The 13,863-nt window shown below is 40.7% G+C and overlaps 1 protein-coding gene across 4 annotated transcripts in view; it reads right to left on the reverse strand.

Moving 5' to 3' along the window:
* The window catches only part of FBXO25 (F-box protein 25), a 29,237-nt gene extending 15,960 nt beyond the window's left edge, over positions 1-13,277 (reverse strand). For 2 of the 4 annotated variants that reach the window (XM_077782396.1, XM_021551127.2), the window contains exons 1-4: positions 13,144-13,277; positions 10,138-10,281; positions 3,409-3,518; positions 2,580-2,629 (exon numbers count right to left, since the gene is read on the reverse strand). In XM_077782396.1, the coding sequence (XP_077638522.1) occupies positions 2,580-2,629; positions 3,409-3,518; positions 10,138-10,281; positions 13,144-13,232 (393 nt within the window). In that variant the 5' untranslated portion in view covers positions 13,233-13,277. Of the gene's footprint in view, positions 1-2,579; positions 2,630-3,408; positions 3,519-5,884; positions 5,929-10,137; positions 10,282-12,541; positions 12,606-13,143 lie in introns of those variants that run through there. The other 2 variants (XM_021551128.3, XM_021551129.2) reach the window with 2 other exon arrangements.
* Positions 13,278-13,863: the final 586 nt, after the last annotated feature.

A 13,863-nucleotide genomic window follows, 5' to 3' on the forward strand; every position in this document is an offset into this window, starting at 1 on the left:
TATACTCCATTCTTGCATGGCCACAATGCTGGCACTCCTCGTGGCTATCACAGTCCCCATTTGCCATGCACAAGGAATCATCTGATTCACACTTGAGGGTGAGAACACAGCTAGCTGCTTCTGGGTTCAGACAAATAATGGTCTCAACATCTAGTATGGTGCTAGAAGCTTAGGTACTTTTTTTTAATGCACCAAGAGCAAGAGCATTTTCTCTTGGTACTTCTCCATATCCTAATGTGAAAATGGAAGTTTCAGAGGCTGTTGAGAACAAGGTTAAGGTGGTAGTAGCAGCCCAAAATGACATGGGATTATGCAAAATCAGTACATTTAGAGCCACAAAGCCATACTGGAGCCCAGGACCAGATACCCCAAGGCTAGGAAAATCTCTAACTGGTAAAAGAGAGTCTTGCAAAGCAGTGTGCTACTATGGTTTTGTCAGCTCAGGAAAGGAGGAGGATAAATAATTATTTAAAGCTCATTCCTAGAAAGATTTCCTTGGTAAATTATGGGATGTTGACAGATTTTGAGGTACAAATAACATTCCTTTTTGTGACTCAGTGAAGGCTTACCCTGCATATACCCCAGCAGGATGGACAGCTAAGAATTCACTGCAGAGTGGTGATAATTCCTGCCTGTTGGTTAATGATCAAATTCAGGATTGTACTGCTTGCTCATTCAGCTGATATACCTCAGACCAAAGCACACTGCACACTTCACAATATACATACCTTTCTTAGCTAACAGCAGTGAATTAACACATACAGTCAACAAAACTTGTTCAAATTTAAATATTTGTGGCTGTTCTGTGGCTAAACAGTTGTCATTAGGTCATGCTTAAAACATTAACATAAGACATCTCCCTGAACAGACTGCTATGAAACTACAGCCCTACCTTTCCCAGTGTACCATCATGACAAAATAATTCAAAAACATCTCCAATTTCATTTCAGCCACACAAATACACTTGTTTTGGTTCTCTTTAATTTCAATGCTCTTCCATAGCATGGTTCACATGTTTCTTATCAAGACCTCCCTATCTTGTCATTTTGCCCTAAAAATAGTATCCAGTTTGGGAAGAAATGTTTCCTAGACTATTTCAATATCAAGAAAGACTATAACCTGTAAGGAAAACTATAACCTCTGAATAATGATTTAGATTAGCTTAAATTGTTGCTCTGAATTTTTTGGTTCATGTATTCTTATTCCTTGTTACTTTTTCAACCTACTACTCTAAGCCTTTAAATTTTTACAAAGAATTACTTGAAAGATTAGCGTTTAATTCTAGCTATCCCTGTTTTTTTTTTTATACTAAAAAACCCAAATAAACCTGAAAGATGAATAGTCAAATAGAAGGTAACCAAAAATATTTCATCTGCCCTCTGAATAAACAAGGAACAGAAGCAAATGCTCACACATCACTAGTACAGCAACTTCTGTACAAGTAGGGGAAAAAAAGAATCCCTTTATACATGGGCTATGAAGAACACCAATGCATGATTTTAGGCTATTTGTATTTTGGCCTCAATGTACTTTGAAACCTCAGCTTAACCTTATCGTTCAAAGCACCACAATGACTGGTGACAGTCTGTTGTCCCCCTGCTCCTTCTCAGCTAATTTAAGACAGCAGAAAGGGAAAAAGCATACTTGAGACTTTTGCAGACAAATGTAAGTAACCTCATCTAGAAGATAAAGCAGAAAGAGTGTTGTGAATCTGGTGAAAGGCTTTAAAGTACCCTTCAGATGTAGATGGGCAGTCTCTGGGTCACTGGTCTATAAGATCTACAAAGTCTTGCAATATGTCCTTTTATATAAGCTCTGCTCAATAGCATGCCCTTCCTGAGTAAAAAGCTCTGTGTTGTCTCTCAGCTCTAAAATGCAAAGCTACTTTTGCTTGCCTGACTACAGTCATCACCCTCACCTCCTTCCCTCTCTCCTGGCTGGCATTACTATGAGGATGTAAAACCTCCTTAATGGAGTTCAAGCTCCATACAACCCAGCTAGCCATGGCAATCAGCACAGGAATGAAACTCACACCTCAAAAGAGTTTAATCTCTACATACAATAGATGTATTTTAACTTTCCAAGAGGACACTCCAAGAGCTTTCCTATTCCCTTTACACTTACAAGATACAGTTTATATCCCAAACTGAAAGCATGTGGCCTTGGTTAAAAATAAAGATCCTCTTTGTAAAGTTTGATGTTTTACTTCCATTCAAATTTACACCAAGATCCCAAAATATCAGGTGGCTGATTGCAAGCAACTTCTTAGGAGATATTTCTCTTGTTTTGCAAATACTTTCAATTGTAGTTCAAAGAGACAGTAGAAAGATAGATGAGCTTGGATAAGTAGTGAAGAACTGTATGTCTATCCCTGCAAGCTCTCACATCTCTGCCACAAAAACCTACTGAGAAGTCATTTTGCCAGCTTTCTTTGCCTCACCATGTGCAGGTGTCCAAGGTTGCCAATGAAGAGAGTACAACCCCTAAGACCACATGGCAAAAATACTTTTTTCAGTATACTGTCTGTCAATTAAGAACCACAAAGATCATAGGAATTGACCCACACCATGCAGACTTACTTCCTTGGTGCTTTCTTTATGAACATAAATCCACTTTTCTCGATAAAAACCTAAAGTAAAATAAAAAAATAAGCATTTTAGGCTTCCACACTAGTAATGCCTTCCAGAAACTTAACTGAACATACAATTTTCAATAAAATGCTTCATAAGAGAGCAGAACAGTTTTAATGAAGGAACTTTACAAAGGCTGGAAAAGAGAACTAAAAATTGTCACAAGATATGGACTTAATGAAAATAATAGAAAAGTTATATAAATGTTTGGTTTTTTTTTAAATCACAAGAGTTGACACACAATTGGCAGATGAATGACAACTTTTGTCAGCTGTGACCAATCGCTGACATAACAGTGGTCCTACATAATTCCTGACCTTTTTTTTTTTTTATACAACAGGCTCCTTGGCATTTGAAAATACAGCAGATATAGACAATGCTTTTGTTCCTGACTACTCCACCCCTCCAATACATTTTCTTCTGTACAGGGACCTGTTTTTCTACATTGACTTGGTCCCATAAGCATCCAGAAGAATTTAATCTAAAACTAGTCCACAAAACATAACAGTGGTTAGTATCAGAAGACTCTTAATACTCAGCAATTACTATTCTTAAATGAATTACCTTTGGGTCTTTGGAAAATAAAATCCAACACAGTAAATGATCAATAACACAGTTTCAGTTAAGACATATCACTTTTGACACCAGAATTTGTTGCCAATACATAAATAGGCATAATCTGGAAGCCATTCATTATAGATGAGTATAACATGACTATTTTAACATTTCTCTGAACTTAAATGAGTCTTCTAAAATAAATGAAAACCCCAAGCCTTACATTGTGAATCTGTGTTATTCCTAAAATGATCTTTTTTCCTTTTCTTGGCTGCAAACTCACAGTCTTCAGTATTGTACACTTCTTCATTCTCATCATCTCCAGTTATGATACTGAAATAAAAACATCTAATTAGGATAGTAATTAAATATTTAAGATGCATACATCTTACAGTTTTCTGCATTAAAGTCTACCAGCTGAAAAAAAAAGAAACCATGTTTTTAATTAAGGTCCTCTATCTCATTGTCTATAGCAATATATATCTGGAGAGAAGCTGCCTTCTTTTCTTCCCAGAGGGGTTGAATGTTGTGCCAAAATAATTAATACACAAAAGTATCTTCCTAAGAGGTATCCTGAAAGTCATTACTGACATTTAGGAAGGACTACTAAGGAGACAGTACTAACTGGACAACTGTAAAACTCTGCAAAGCTCTGGTGTACAAAAATCCATTATTTGAAGTGGACCAAGTCTTAACTGCACACAGGTAAGAAGTCTGTGAAGAATTATTGCATGTCCTTGCACAGGCAGAAAGGCAGCAATGAATGATAGCTCTCTTACTACTGCCACCTTTGGGGCAAAGAAAGTCTTTCTTTTAAGAAACTCTTGATTCACAACTCTGCACATACTACAGGTGTCACGACACTGTTTTACCAATGATTTGTACAGCATCAAGAGCTAAGTTGGTCTGTCACTGCCAGAGAGACTCAACTCCACCTATGTCACTTCTGACAGTTAACTATGTAACCCCACACTGAGGACTATACCAAATGCTTATGTATATAGAATATGGTGGGAATACAAAAAAAATATACACATACAAATTAGTAAAAATCCTTTTTAATAAGCTAACATTTCTAAAATCTATGTGCACTTAAAACTGCCTGTACTACAAGAAATCTACACAGCTTCATGAAATTTTCATTCCATTTTTGCAGATAACTATAAGGACCAGCAACAAAGATAAGAATGGCCGTTCTCTTTTCTAGCACTGAGAAGATACTTCATATTAAAGCCACAGTCTTGCACAGCTAAGACAGGGTAATGAAGTTTAACTGGGGGACATTCTTATTTCTACATTACTGCTTTCTGGCAACAAAGTTGTATATGGAACTCCTCACATCCATTACTATTTTTAATCTAAATTGTTTTTATCACTGCCAGCTTGAACTTCAGATTAAAACAACCGAACATTGCAAACTGAAGAATTTTTTTCAAAAATAACCTGTATCTGGGCATTAAGTGACAAAAATAAAATTATTTTAGTCTATTCCTACTAGCTTACAGAGTTATAACTTTCAGGTTTGAACCATCTGTTAAACAACACTGTAAAAAATTTTTGGCTTTTGAATTGTTCTAATCAGTACATGTTAGCTCAGCTTAAAGATACACAAGTCAAGAAGATTTAGAAAAAGTTGATTTCATCTTAGCTTTTTTTCAGAATTTAAACTTAACATCTGCATTCAGGTAGTGTTCAATACAAGGTGATAGCATTAGTTCAGTCCTTAATATTTTTAAGGCAAAGGATAAAGACTCAACACCTTAAATATTCTATACAACAGTGCCAAATATCACATCTGGTCAAACAGCAAAAGAGCTCAGAGGGAAGAAACCAGCAAGAGACAAAAGCAAAACATCAACAAACAAGTTATTTGATTATGTAACATTCCAATTTATCAGTTTGTTTTTGTGCGTTTTTCCCACCCAAAGCCATCATACAGGAAATCTCTAAACTCACTAAAATTAATTTAATTATGATTTAACATATTGGCTGTATCACCACACCATGTGAGAAGCTATGGCAGAATCTGAAGAGTTGCTACAGAACCAGAAATTGATCCCAAAGCTCCCAGAGTTTTATAATCCTAACAACAGATACAAGACTAAGGAGATAGGTCCTGATACTCTGCAACATAATCCAAGCAGCACAGAAACTCTCTCATGCCCCTTGACCCAAGGCAAGCAATGGAGAGAGGGTGGGAGACCACATTCCTGGAGTCCTGCTTAGAAGAGGAAGGTTAATACGTAAAGATTCCTTTTTTTGTTCCTGGATCCAAGTGTCCCCATAAAGTAATTTAGGTCAGTAACATACCTGAAGCGATTTGAATCCCACTCCTGACACCCCATAAGAGACACTTCAAGCATGATATAAATAACTAAGGCAGCTTAAGGAGTCAATAAACATAAGGAATTGTGAAGATGAAGACAGTTATTTCAAACACCTTTATCTAGCATTCAAATTTGTCTGTGACATTCCTGGAATTCCTTAAGTCTCTGTAGAGAAAAGACAAACTGGACTGTTACCTCTGAGGATCTCTGACATGAGGCTTTATTTCCTCATGTTCTGTCCCACTTCATATAGTCTTTCCCTCACTCATCTGTAAACAACCCTACTCTTCTTGACAAACCTTTAGTCTGAAAGCAATGAATGAAAGCAAGGGTCCCACAGACACCAGAAGAATGGGACAGAAACACAGTTACCCAGTGGCTGCTAGCATTCCATCCAGAAATCTGCTGAGCTCCTCTACAAGTAATAAAGCTGCTCTACTGTTCCAAAAGCACCCCCTGCCCCCTCAAACACCAAGCTAAGATACAAGAAACCAAATCAAGCGCTGCACGTGCCATATGGTGCAACAGAAGCCTTAATTTAGTGCTCTTATTATAATACTGCACGTGACATTTGAGTGCACCTGGCAGGATTTAAATGCATACATAGTACTGTCAATTTACAGCTATTCTTACTCTTGTGTCTTGATGATGCACTTCATAAAAAATTCTTCTAAAGCTTTTAAAAGCAAAGTACCTGGTATCCTTAGAACTATAATATCTTAGATCATGCAACAATTTCAGTTTTTCCAAAAAAAGTAATTTCATAGCAGTATTTAAATAACCTCTTGGGTATGACACTGAAAATGATAGAAAATGTGACAGGGCTATCTGAGCTCCAATTTTTCCCTCATCCCCTTGTTTCTTTTCACATGGCCCTCAAGTCAGATATTTACAGAGACACTATTTTAGAAGTGACTCTCACAGTTTGACCGTGGAAAATCCTAAGCGCGCACACCAAATGATTTTGTCATTTGACAAATATATTGTAATGTTATCTGTTCATAGATTCAAATCAAAGGACTTCTATCCAGTGCCAAAATCACTATTGCGAACACTGCATCTTGCAGAATTAGACAAGAGACACTGCAGACTAAAATGACTACCCTGCCAGCCCAAGAAGTTCATATGAACCTAACACACAAAAAAGTAAATACCACCATTATGAAAATCTTACCAGTCTAATTCTTTCTTCTACCTCAAAAAGAACGCATAAGACAGCTTTACTCCTACCTAAGTTGCAGGCTAATGAAAGACACTTGCATACAATTGTGTAAGGCAGTTCCACCCCCACCAAGCTTCTCTCCACCACCAAGCTTCAAGGACACAGTGCTATAGCACTGGGAGTGTCTGACTTCAATTTACAGGGGGTCATGGCCAGCATTCACACCACAGAGCTTGAATGCACACAGCCCAAGCCACGCTTCCAGCTACTATCTACCTCTAACACGAGGCACTCTTAAGCATGTAACTAAGACTGACAGAAGTGATGGTCTCATTTTTTCTTCTTAGTTTCCATTAAAAGATCCAAAGTGCAATTTTTCAAGCATTATGTCAAATAATGACAACTGTTCCTGCACAAGTGATTATATTTGTTCAAGCATGGTTACCATTAGGTCCACCAATTTTACTAATTCAGCAGCAGGATTCACCAAGGCATGGAATGACTAATCAAGCAAAGCTTGAAGTTCTATTTTAACAAAAACACATTCTTCAATTTAAGTAACTTAGGTGTCTTTAAGGTTTATTTCTGAATCTGTTTGTGATTAGATCTTCGTAATTTCTGAAGAGAAAGTATTTGCAATGGGTAAAGGACAAAGTTTGGCAAGCAACTCTATCTACACTTTCACTCACAGAAGAGAATAGAAGCAAAACTAGAAAGGTTTCATTCAACTACATAGCTTGAATTTTTTTCCTTATAAAGGAAAACTACTATAATGCTCCCTTAAATACAATATGAAAGTTCTAACTTCAGAAGAGATTCCTACAGAATATTTTAGTGAAAAAGATTATTCTTTACAATGGATATAAATGAACCAAACCCTGCTAGAGTTGCCAGATTGGCATACACCACCATCCCTATGCACAGGGCAGCTTAAAGAGAGACAAACAGGTATTTTTTTACTGATTACTATACGTTTCTTCTACAATGAAGCACTTTATCAAGTCTCATTTTTTCTTAGTGCTACATTATGTTAAGAAATCTCCTAAACTGAGTTATATCTTCAATATGCACCATAATTATTTCCAAATAGCATAAGATGGTACAGAGATCCAGGCAGCAACACATCTTACACCACTATACCAGAATGTGAAGCCCTGCCCATTACATAGAAGAACCCCAAGCCTGGGCATATGCTTGGGTAGACTGGATAGAAAGCAGTTTTGTAGGAAAGGAGCCAGGAATCTTGATGGTAACTGGCTGAAAACAGGTCAGCAGTGTGCCCTTGTGTTGTGTTAAGCCAACTGCACACTGGATTGAGCTATCAAATGGGTATCCTGCAGACTGAAAAAAGCAAACATCCATCTTTATTTGGCACAAGTACTCATCTGGAGTACTGTGTCTAGTTAGGAGCCCCCAATACAGTGAAAACATTGTCATACTGGAACAACTCCAGTGGAGAGTCACCAAGCTACTGGAGCACATGGTGCACAAGGGTAGAGAACTGACCTTGCTCAGTTTTTAGAGCTGGTGGTGGAGGGAAATCTAACTGCTGTCCGTTTTTAATATGAAACTAAAAATAAGATTGAATGGGACTGGAGGAGGTGGGCAGTAGTAAGTCAAATGGTAATAGACACAACCTGTGATAAAAGAAATTCTTACTAGAATGAGGAGGGCAGGGAGAAATGACACAACCGAGGTCAGCACAACAACAAAAAAAAATAACATCGACAGTAACAGAACTTAGAACAGGAGCCCAGAAAAGAATTTCCATTCCTGGAAAAGCACAAAGCTGAACTGGGCAAGGCCCTGCAGAGTCCAGCCTCAGCTGGCCTTGCTTTAAGTATGGTTTTCAACTAGATGACAAGGTCATTTCCACTCTAAATTGTTCCATAATGTTGTGCAAAGAGACATTAATCGCAGTTTAGTGGCAAAACTTAATTGGCATATAAAAAGTTCAAGTTACAATCACAGAACCAAAGTTAGAAGTGTAGTGAAATTACTCCAAAATAGTGCTACTATGCCAAGACAGACCAACTTGAATTCTCTAGTCTGAGTTTTAACATACATTTTTAATTGAATAGACAAAAGTAAAATTAAGAATCAAAAACTAAAGCTACAGTTTTTGGCTTCAGAAGAGTTCAATTCTATGGTCTTCCAAGAATAAGGAAAAAAAAAAAAAAATTCAGTATTTTTGCTCAAAGAAGCCATAAAAATACCTTACCTTGGTCTTTGGGGAAAAGATACATATATACATTTATACACACACAATTATGAGCAAAAGTCTTAATGGTATTCACAAGGACTGATAATTCCTTTCATACTTATCAAACAGTATTAATTAAGCAACCTACACGATATTTATTTTTGAAGCAATTTACATGGTTGCTAAATACTTATTAGATCTCCCTTACTTTGCCAAGTATATTATTAAAGATATAAAAGACACAATATTTTTTTTCAAAGGTATTTAAGGCAACTTTTATGTTGGAAGCTTACTGAACAGTCTTACAGACTAAGTTTTGTATCCACGGTGGCCAGACTATGTAGATAAAGAAGGCCAAAGGAGATCAGTGACAGATTAACACAAAAGGAAAAAAGGCATGAAGCAAACAGTAGGTTAATCTTAATAATAATGCTTCACTGCTTGACAACTCCCTTGAGGATTGTTTTACAAATTTAGAAAACACAGGTGTGTGGCAACAGCAAGTCCTAGCTTCCCAGGAAATCCCTCTCTAAACCAGATGAGTTACCTTTTACTGGACTAACAACAAAACACCACATGTTCCCTTTCTTCATTATGAGCACATTATTCTGGAATTTATGACCAAGAGTCCTACCCCTGAGAACTACTTCTTTGTGAAGAAGTTTGTTTTGACAAAATTATTTATATCACACCAGTCTGTGGCCATTTGCCACAAGTATTACTTTATTTACCTAATCTCTTTCTCACCTGTCCTACAGGAGCACGTATAGTCATATATTGTGTTAGAGAAAGAGCATTAAGATACCACTGATTGTAAATTTGGAGCAAAGGCATTTTATGGCTGCCACAAACTAATCCAACACCCACTCAGCAGAAAGCCTTCACTCACTTCCAGGTTCAATATGCCTGCTGCACTTGCAATTTACAAGATCACTTTTACCCTTAAGTAGTACTCAGCAGGCATTGGGGTGTGGTTTTTTTTTGTTGGTTTGGGGTTTTTTTTAAGTATTTATTGTTTTATTATTTTGAAAGACATATAGGCTAAGAAGGGATCTGGCTGCCTCAAATAAGGTCAGGGAGTGACAAAAGACGGTCTCCACAGGGGTCTACTGTCTGCCTAACTAACAAAACACATGATTGCATTTGTATACAGATGACATCAGCTACCACAAACAGTTGCAATCTGAATAGAAATTAAGTCAATTTTCCCTTCCCACCTGCTATTATTTCATGCAGAATCACTTTTTTTTTTTAACTTACACAGCGTGACTGATATCATTCAGCTGATTATTCCCATCCTCAAGTGCATGACTAAAGGGTTCACATCTTTTCCATCCATCTTCTGTTTTAACCCATCTCCATCCAGGGGATCTCCAGTCTTGGCCCAAGAATGGCATGGTTTCTCTATAAGCAGCAAGAAGACATTCTTTGTCTATTATTTATTTAAAAAGTTTCAAAACTTCCTGTCATTATTTCAGTTTTCTCTTTAGCCTTAAAAAGAAAATACCTTATGAAAAGTTCTGTGTAGAGCATCCTTTAAAGAAACTTAAACATCCTTTAAAGAAACAGATTCAGTGGTTTAAGTATTTTTTTTTTATTCTCTAACAATATTCTTATTGTCTTTCAGCATTTTATTAGATCAAGGTAGATTTCCTTGTTCTTCGGAGAACAAGGAAAAAAATCCTGGTAGTCCAAGAATGGAATGATACCAAAAAAAGAAAATTATATCAAGCATATTATATGTAATCTGCTCTGTCATGATCAAACAGATTACTAATTTTCATATGTGACTGATAAATGGTTTTAAAGAGATTGACAGCTTACAAAATCAATGTTGCTCCTTTTGTTTTTCCTAATCCTTACAAATAATGAGGTTATGGTACAATGTGGAGTGATCTTTCAGGAAAGGAATTTTAACATTGCCAAAAATCTTTTTATGGTGTTTTTGAGGCCACCTTCCATGCCAGCCTATTAAGCAGATACCAGGACAAAAGGAGACTGCAACAAAGTCCATTGTGACAGGTCTCCAGAAATTCCTACAAGCAGATGCAGGTCATCACAGGTATATCATTCAAACAGTGTTCTGCTACCATATTTCAAAAGTGAGATGCACTTCTGACACATTAAGAGTTTCAACAGGGCAGTTATCTCCACTTTGAAGAATATAACTTTGCCAGCTTTTACTCTCTTCTTCCCATTCATCACACAAATATATTGCTCCTTAGTTTAACAAGAGATTTCACTTGCCAGCTATAGAGGGAAGATAGCATTATCATATTCAAAACACATGTTAATATATAACAGCAACAGCTTTGGTCCTCACAAACACCCATTTTCTAATATTTTTTTCAACTTGAAAAAATATTAGGCCCCACCAGTAAACATCACTATGAATTTATTTAAAAACTTGCACTCTTGATCAGCACTCACCCAATATATTTGTTAGAAGAGGATAAAAAGCCAGAAGAAATACAGGCTGAGTAAGCCAGATGGGTTTTTCTTTATTTAAAAATCTGCATAGCATACAAAACAAAGTGCATTGCCTAGGCCTTAGGATTGACTAAAGTCCCCTTCCTACTAATAACTCAGGTTTCCTCTGCTCCTAACAAAAACCTTTTCCAAAACTTACATCATCCATTCCCCCAGTTGCAACAAATTTTATTCTTGCCTATCTGCTTTTCCAATCCTTTTACTGCTTCCTAGGAATAATATAAACCACAAGTAGTTGTTTAGTACTCCCCTCATACTGGTGTCTCGAGCACAGAATGGTTTGGGTTGGAAGGGACCTTAAAGATCACCCAGTTCCATTAAAACAGGCTGCTCAGAACCCCATCCAATCTGGCCTTGAATGCTAAAAAGGATGGGATATCCACCACTGCTCTGGACAATCTCTGCCAGTGCCTCATCACTCTCACAGTAAAGAGCTTTTCACTAAGACCTAACCTAAACTTACCTTATTTCAGTTTGATGCCATTCTACCTTGTTCTGCCACTACAGGCCCTTGTAAAAAGTCCTTCTCCAGCTTTCTTGTAGCTCCCCTTTAAAGGACTGGAAGCCTGGTCTAATGGTCTCCCAAAAGCCTTCTCTTCACCTGGCTACACAATCCCAATTCTCTCAGCCAGTGTTCATAGCACAGGTGCTTCAGCCCTCCTCTGGACTCTCTCCAACACATTAACAGCCTTCCTCTGGTGAGAATCCCAGAGCTGGATGCAACACTGCAGTGGTGTATGAGGAGAGCAGAGTAGAGGGGCATAATCACCACCCTTGACCCACTGGCCACACTTCTTTTAGTGCAGCCCAGAACACCTCCAGCTTTCTGGGCTGCACGTGCACATTGCTGACTCATATTGAGCTCCTTGTCAACCAGTAGCCCAGAGTCCTTCTACTCAAAGCTGCTTTCAGCCCATTCTCGACCTGTCCTGTACTTGTGCTTGGGACTGCCATGACTCAATTGCAGGACTTAGCACTTAGCCTTGCTGAATTTCAGAAGGTTTGCACACATTTATTTCTGTTCTGCCAAGGTCCCTCTGGATGGCATCCCTTCCCTCCAGCTTATTGACGACACTACACATTGGTGCCATCCAAAAACTTGCAGAGGTTACACTCAATCCCACTATCCATGTCCCCAACAAAGATGTTAAACAGGCACAGTGCCAATCCCTACCCCTCAAGAATGTCACTTTTCACTCGTCTCCACGTGGCCACAGAGCTGCTGACTGCAACTCTTTGAGGATGACCATCCAGCCAGTTCCTTATCTACACAGCAGCCCATCTGTCAAATTCATGTCTGTCCAGTTCAGAGACAAAGAATTTCTGTGGGACAGTGTCAAATGCTTTTCATAAATTCGGGCAAATTACATCAGTCACGGTGTGACCTCATATGACCTCATCCACCAACCTTGAAATCCCACCGTAGGAGGCCACCAGATTTGTGAGGCAGGATGTGCCCCTGGTGAAACGATGCTGGCTCCCACCCTCACACAGCCTAATGAGATCCCAACACCCCGTGCGTCCAGGCAGGCTCCACACACCTCCCTCCAGACACCTCAGCGCTGCCCGTCCCTTTCGGCCCCAGCGCCATCTGCCCACCCTGACTTTTACCACCTCGTCCCACACGCCCTTAGGAGCCAACCCCAAGCCCCTCAAACCACGACTGCCCACGCTCAGTCTCCACCCCGCGGGCCGACGGGGCGCACACCCACGGCCCCGCGGGTCTCCTCCCGACCGCGCTGCCGGCCGGGCCGGGCCGGGCCGGGCCGCGCTCACCTCCCGGTGCCGGCGGTGCCGCCCCCTCCGTCCCCGCCGCTCCCGCCCGGCGCTCGGCGCGGGCCCGGCGCTGTTGCCGGAAGTACCATGGGCCGCGCTGGCCACGCCCCCGCCGCGCTGATTGGCCGCCGCCCGCCGCGCTTGTTGCTACCCGGCAGCGCGCGCCGCCATTGGCGCGGCGGGGCGGGGCCGGCTCCGCCCGGCGCGAGCCGGCCGCGTCACGTGACAGGCGCCCGCGGGGCGCACGTGCCAATGTTTTGGTCGGCGGGGGCGGGGCGTGTGGCGCGAGCGGGGCGGGGCGGGAGCCCCGGGAACGCCCGGTGTGACCCCCCCGGGAACCCCCCCGGTGTGACCCCCCCCGGGAACCCCCCCCGGTGTGACCCCCCCGGGAAACCCCCGGTGTGACCCCCCCCGAGAACCCCCCCGGTGTGACCTCCCCCGGTGTGACCCCCCTCCGGTGTGACCCCTCCGGTGTGACCCCCCCCGGGAACCCCCCCGGTGTGACCCCCCGGTGTGACCCCCCCGGTGTGACCCCCCGGTGTGACACCCCCCGGTGTGACCCGCCCCGGTGTGAGCAGTGTGACCCCCCGGCTGTGCCTCCCGCCCTGGTGCCGGTGTGACCCGTCTCTTCTCCGGCCGGTGTGACTGCCCGGCATGAGCGGTGTGTCTGGTTCGACTCCCCCTGCCCTGTTGTGTCCCTGTGTCCCAGATGTGCCCAGC

The sequence above is a fragment of the Lonchura striata genome, chromosome 3 (genome assembly GCF_046129695.1).
Source record: "Lonchura striata isolate bLonStr1 chromosome 3, bLonStr1.mat, whole genome shotgun sequence".
Lineage (NCBI taxonomy): Eukaryota > Metazoa > Chordata > Aves > Passeriformes > Estrildidae > Lonchura > Lonchura striata.